Source organism: Triticum urartu, chromosome 5, assembly GCF_003073215.2.
Source record: "Triticum urartu cultivar G1812 chromosome 5, Tu2.1, whole genome shotgun sequence".
NCBI lineage: Eukaryota > Viridiplantae > Streptophyta > Magnoliopsida > Poales > Poaceae > Triticum > Triticum urartu.
Window position 1 is genome coordinate 657,842,574 of NC_053026.1, and position 7,044 is coordinate 657,849,617.

The 7,044-nt window shown below is 42.8% G+C and overlaps 1 protein-coding gene across 1 annotated transcript; it reads left to right on the forward strand.

The window, feature by feature from the left end:
- The first annotated feature begins 951 nt into the window (after positions 1-951).
- LOC125511675 (folylpolyglutamate synthase-like) lies at positions 952-6,017 on the forward strand. Its single transcript, XM_048677098.1, has 16 exons — positions 952-1,125; positions 1,249-1,373; positions 1,457-1,522; positions 1,858-1,967; positions 2,347-2,407; positions 2,557-2,640; positions 2,918-2,974; positions 3,275-3,335; positions 3,424-3,470; positions 3,692-3,769; positions 3,892-4,056; positions 4,135-4,359; positions 4,469-4,547; positions 4,747-4,905; positions 5,177-5,286; positions 5,547-6,017. The coding sequence occupies exons 1-16, from the start codon at positions 972-974 to the stop codon at positions 5,604-5,606; spliced, it is 1,641 nt and encodes a 546-aa protein (XP_048533055.1). The 5' UTR covers positions 952-971; the 3' UTR covers positions 5,607-6,017.
- The last annotated feature ends 1,027 nt before the right edge of the window (positions 6,018-7,044 follow it).

Below are 7,044 nucleotides of genomic sequence, written 5' to 3' on the forward strand. Positions count from 1 at the left end.
GGTCAGATCCTGATTTTATATCGCAAAAGGGTCAAAACACGAAATTTTGCCGCTGCTGGCTGGCTGTGATGTGAAAGCCGAAAGTCTTGAGAAGTTGCCATAATTTGTCCCCTCTATTAATTACTCTTCAAAAATGCCTGTTCCGTGTTTTTACTTATGTTGTTCTTTTACCTGCGCTGTGCTGTTCAATTCTTGCTGGTTAAGCCGGTTTCAATTCGTGCCCCTATATTTTTTAGAACCCTGCATATGGTTTCAAGTAGATATACACAAACTCATGCAGATGACCAAATAGTGCATCATCTTCGAGCGAAGGCGTCGTCTCACGTAAAATGCTCTGGAGTACGCCTTCCTAAGAGCAAGTATAATAGATCCTACTCAGCAGGCTATAAGCTACGCCACATCAGCAAAATCATAGCTGGAGGAGAGAGGAAGCAGGAGAGAGACGAGAGCTGGCGCTCCATCTAGCGCCCGGCTGCAGCACAATATACGAGCAGATATAGCCTGCATGCAGCCTGTGTGAAGGCTAAAAGCCAGGGTTTCTTCCCACCAACGAATCATGTGAGTGTTTTTTCCTCAGTCCACATGTAAGGATTGAGTGCTATAGCCAGCCTAGCAATTAATATACTAAGTCGAAAGCCCCGCAAAAAAAAAAGCCCATTGTATGAGTATGGTTGTAGGAAGACTATAAGATGATATGGCACTAGTATATAGCCGATAGCAGGCTTTTATATTAACCATGCTCTAAGTCGAAAGCCCCGCAAAAAAAAAAAGCTCTAAGTCGAAAGCGGTATCAAAGGTGCGGTAGATCGTCGCGCGGAATCGGGCCCGCTCATCAGCGAGGCAGGCAGAGTCCACGGGGTCAAAGCGAACTCTGTCTGTCTGACGACCAGCGAATGATGCGGGGCCCAGCACGGTGGCACCACCACCACCACCACCTACCCACCCACCCCCACATCGGCCGCGCGCCGCCCATGCCTCACCCCCCTCTCGCCGCCGCCGCCACCCTCCGCCGCCGCCTCCTCCTCTCCTCGCCGCTCGCCTGCTTCTCCTCCCCCCGCACCCGCCGCATCTTCTCTCGCGCCATGGAGTCCTCCTCCACCACCGCCGCCGCCGCGCAGCACGCAGGTGAGCAGCCCTGCCCTTCGATCGCGTAGTCATGGGGTGCTTGCTTGCTGGGTGGGATGCACCTGTCAACTGTACTCTACTGATGGCTGCTACGTGGGGGTGTGGTGGGGATTGGGGCTGCAGGTGGCGTGGCGGAGCGGGAGTACGAGGAGGTGCTGGGCCGCCTCTCGTCGCTCATCACGCAGAAGGTGCGCGCGGACACCGGCAACCGCGGCAACCAGTGGGACCTCATGGGCCGCTACCTCCAGGTACTCCCTCCTCCTGCTCCTCCTGAATCGCGATGTGGGTGGGGATGTCTTGTCTGATCTATAGGGCGGATTTGGTTCTTCAGATTCTGGAGCTGGAGGAGCCCATCGCGCGGATGAAGGTCATCCATGTCGCCGGCACCAAAGGAAAGGTAAATCACCTGATAAGAGCAACTCCCCAGCTCCATTTAGAGTGTCAGGTTCTGTAGTATGTGCTTTCATTTCCATTGTGATTCAGAAACTTCATAAGTAATGATCGGGGCATTCCAATTTGGTGCTGAAATTTGAGCAACTAATGTGCAACATTCAAGTTTTACCCAACCAATAGTTTACTGCTAATTATTTGGTACCATGGTGCGGTGTGTAACCAGTTACAGACCTCTCCTGGTTGGTTGAAAATTGCTGAATGCCACATGACGCGATTAATCAAGTCCTTGGCTTCCCTGTGATGGTAGTATGTGACGACACAATGGAACGTTTTCTGTAGGGTTCGACATGCACATTCACGGAGTCAATCCTGCGATCCTGTGGCTTCCGTACCGGGCTCTTCACCTCACCGCATTTGATGGATGTCCGGGAGCGGTTCCGGCTAGATGGGTAATTTCTTCGTCAATTGTTCTTGCTCTTATTTTTTCTTAATATGGTGCTGATAAGTGATAATGACAGCTCCTTGTTATTATTCACAATAATTTCTTACATGCGAATGTGCTGCACAGCCCTTTTACTTTTGTCTTTTTTTAATGAGAACTGTAGTGGAACACCCGACAGTGAACTTTGTTTAAATTTAGCTTGTCCTATGCTTAGGTACCATGCATGTGCTAACCTGGTGTTGATAAGTGATAACGATAGCTCCTCGTAATTATTCACAATATCTTTTTGTATGCAAATGTGCTGCACCACTCTTTACATTTAGCTTATCACTATGCCTAGGTATTATGCGTGCACTAACCTGGCCCCTAACTTGTGATGCAACCAGGGTGGATATTTCTGAAGAGAAGTTTCTGAAGTACTTCTGGTGCTGCTGGAATAAACTGAAGGTACATGTCCAAATTTGTTGTCTTTCATGTGATGGAACTCTGTGCCAGGTGCATAGGAGTGATGAAACATAGATGTCTTGTCTTTTCGTGCTGCTTTAATTATGTAACTGGTGGATAATGAGACAAATGTGCGTATCTTCACTCTCCAGGAGAAGACTGATGATGATATTCCCATGCCAGCCTATTTCAGGTTCATGGCCTTGCTCGCATTCAAGATATTTTCTGCTGAGCAGGTAGAATAGACAGAAAATACTCCATACTCTGTCCCTACTGGTTTGTTTTCAGTCATTACATAAATCTAGCCTGAATAAGATTACTCCATGCAATGTTCCCTTTTCTTCACTATTTTACTTGCATAGCATTGTGCTACAATCTATGATTTTAAGGTACAAAACCTATGTGATGATCAGCTATCACATATTCATTTTGAGATTTCTAAATCAGGCTCCGCGTATGCATTTTTAGAAGAACATTATTGATCTACTCACACCTTTTTCTTGCCTCAAACAGGTAGATGTAGCTCTTCTCGAGGTTGGTCTTGGAGGGAAGTTCGATGCAACTAATGTGGTATGTGACTCTTCTCCAGTAATGTGCTCATTTTGTCTAGAAAACAAAAGAAGAATCTTGAACTATGCCATTTAAGTCTCTTGCCGGCCTTGTTCACCTTAATCTGCACCCTGAGTTCCAAACTATAATAGGAGTGTGGGATATATTCATTTAGGTCCATCTAAGTTCTTGATTCTTGTTAGTATTCAAGCATTCAAGTTTAGCTTCTATTTCTTCTGAACCCTTCTCAGCTCGGCAGAATTATACACTAAAAACAGTCAAATTAGAGCATGACCGTTGTCTGAATTTGGATCTCTGCAGGTTAAATCTCCTGTAGTCTGTGGAATATCCTCTCTTGGATATGATCATATGGAAATTCTTGGTTAGTCATGAAACTGACAATTGAAGTAACCCTTTTATTAGGAAAATTAGTCCCATGCTAACATGTTTGTTGTTTTGCGGATGAGCAGGAAATACGCTTGGTGAAATTGCTGGGGAGAAGGCTGGAATTTTCAAGGTTTTCTTATGACTACTTTCCCAAGAAGTTGTTCTACAACATGTTACATATATTGCCCCCTTTTTTTTGTAACTGATGGTGTTTGTAGTTCAGAAAATACAATATATTACTTTCCCAAGAAGTTGTTCTATACCATGTTAACATTGTTATTCACAGAAATTTCCTATTATGTTTGGTATCTTGGTGGCGTCTTTTGTTAACATTAACATTGTTGTTTACAGAAAGGAGTTCCAGCTTATACTGCTCCACAGCCAGAAGAGGCAATGGTTGTTCTCAAACGAAGAGCTTCAGAATTGGGCGTATGTTTTTTCTATCCGTTTTCATTTCCTTTTTGGTTGCTGCCCTGCTTGTTGTTTGTAACCACAATACTAGAAACAATGGAATACAGTTTTTGAAATACTATACTCTGTGCTTTTTGAAGATTTCACTCCAAGTCGTTGATCCTTTGAAGCCACATCAGTTGAAAGATCAACATCTTGGACTGCAAGGTGAACACCAATATGAAAATGCTGGCCTTGCAGTCGCACTCGCTAGTACATGGCTTGAGAAGCAGGGACATGTGGACAGAATGCCACTCAACCACACTGTAAGTCTTGTCAATTCATGTTGCTTCTCCGAAAAACAAAGACGGTATCATAATTAGTTCATCTATGGTGGAGTTCAGGATCCCTTACCAGATCAGTTCATTAGAGGGCTGTCAAGTGCTTCTTTGCAAGGCCGAGCGCAAATTGTTCCAGATTCACAAGTAAATTCAGAAGAGAAGGATCGGGATAGTTCTTTGGTATTCTATTTGGATGGGGCACACAGCCCTGAAAGTATGGAAATATGTGCGAGGTGGTTTTCCCATGCTACCAAGGAGCAGTCTCAGACTTGCAGCAAATCTCGGAAGGTATTTCTCACAGCCTGTCTAGTATTATCATGTTTGAGTGGACTTGCTTTTGCATGTATCATTTCAGTCTTCTCCCTCATACCGGTATCTTCTTTGGGACACATTGCAGATTCTTCTATTCAACTGCATGTCTGTGAGAGATCCTATGAGATTGCTTCCACATCTCGTTGATACTGCAACTCAAAATGGTAAGTTGAAACACTTTCTGTTGAAAATGCTCATGTGCGCTCATTTATGATTTTTTTTGCATGATATTGTACTTCTCTTGGCAACTTCAGTTCAAACCAAACTTACTGCATTGCTTACTGCTTAGCCCTCTTTCAAGTTTGCTGTTTGTTCCAGTTTTCAGCTAACTGAACATATGTATTGCTATCTCATTTTGTTCAGGGGTGCACTTTGATCTGGCCCTATTTGTGCCAAATCAGTCACAACACAATAAGCTTGGTTCTAAGGCATCAGCACCTGCTGGGCCTGAGCAAATTGATTTGTCATGGCAGCTATCTCTCCAAGCAGTGTGGGAGAAATTACTTAATGATGATAATAAAGGTTCGCCTGAACTTGGTTGCTTATACATTATGTTACAAGCTTTAGTCACTTGTGTTATGAAATGAGCTTCTATTCCACGGGGCCAGCAGTACATATACATGCGAGGGAAATATGCAAAGAAGCCCCTATACATTATGAGAACTACAAAAAGCACAACCCTGTTTTAACAATTTGTACCACTTCTACTACTGCGTTGTGGTTTTCTAATTGTAACAATGCATGGTCAGGCTGAAGATGATGCCCTATATTAAATTGTGAGTAAATGATGCAGGTTCAAACAGCACGGATTCTGGCGAGACTAGCCTAGTGTTTGAATCACTGCCACTAGCAATTGAGTGGCTAAGGAAAAATGCTGTAGAGGATCCATCCACTTCTTATCAGGTGAAAGCTTCTCTCAGACTAACTTTTCTAAAATTTATAGTACAAAACATCCATAACTAGCTAGCATTTTTGCATTGCTTTGTGCTTCTAGAGCACGATTAATGCCTCATAATATGTTTAATTTTCTATCCTTTCGACATGGCACCGCACATATTTATAGCTCTATCTCTTGTACGTAATCAGGAAGACATGTATCTTGCCCTTGTTATGTTTGCAAGCTAATATGTCACACATGACGCTGATGATATGCTTGTGTGTAGGTCCTTGTTACTGGCTCCCTGCATCTCATCGGCGATGTACTGAGGTTGCTCAAGAAGTGACATTTTTTGGGAACATTATACAGTTGGAAGCTGACACTGAAGTAGCTATACTGATAGTGTGACCCCAAGCCGGGGCTCTTGATTGGTTTCGAGATCTTCCCAGGGCAAGCACATGGTTTACAGAAATGCTGCAAGCAGTTTGGAAGTGCTTCGCCTGCGATGCGAATCGGGCAGCAAGGTGAAATGTGTTGTATTTCTTTTTGCGAGAGGAGGGGGGCTTGTTTGTATTTCTCGTTTAATGCTTTTCTGGCCATTGTTGCCACTGTATTCCTCCTCATGTATTCCGGAAAGACGAGAGGCCGAAAACTCAGACGGACGTCAGGGCGCAAGCAAAGCATGAATAAGCCAACAAGATGGCAGTTGTTATTATCTAAAAAAGAAGTTGTTATGGCATTGATCTCATTTTGACCATGTAATGCGTACTTTAGAGCTTCTGGTGAAGATGGATGTGATCAGTTAACGCTTGCTGTCTGACCATGGGACTGACGTCTGATGATGATACTACAGTGACAGGTGACACTTCATGCATGTAAATAGTGTGTTGCTTGCTTGCATTTATAATAATCGGTGCGTTGTCATCCTACATGCTACTTATTTTTATCATATATTCTATATGTAACTAAAAAGATGATCTTCATTAGCCTATTTCTCTTAAGATGCAAATATACCATTTTAGCATGGCAACCAACTGCGTGAAAATGACTCATCTGAACGTACAATCATGCATGTAAATTTTCATTGTATTATGCTGCTTATATTCAGTAAATATATTACAACTACAAAATAATTAAATACAATTCGGAAAGGAGGTTGAACCCCCGGCCTTTGCATCATTGTGATGCACATAACCAATTTTAATAAAGTTTATGCAAGACAAGAGGCCGAAGACCTCAATAAGCAAAGTACTAACTTTGTTCCTACATATGAGATGTTTTGGCATTTTGATTTGAATTTAGAAACATAGTATGTACATAACAAGCGCAACTACGATAGGCCCATAACAAGCACAATTATGTTAAAGTTGTACTGCCAAAACGTATTATATTTAGGAACATAAGATGTATGTATATGACAAGCACAATTACGATAGACCCATTATAAGATACGAAGCACGATTACATTAAAGTTGAACTGCCAAAACGTCTTATATTTAGAAATATAAGGTGTACATGACAAGCAAGCACAATTACGATAGACCCATTACAAGATATGAATTTAATACCTATGACTAAGTTGACTTCTTCAACAACACCACTTTCAAGAAAGGATATACGCCGGATACGACAAAAACAAGGATTTATCCTAGTTGCCGAGACTATCAATTATGGTTAACACATCAGTAAGGGGACGGCACCTTCAACAAGGTAACGACTTAATTTTGTCGTTGATGAGCCCAACCAATGAAGGCGAGAACATGAGTTTTCACCACATAAATGAA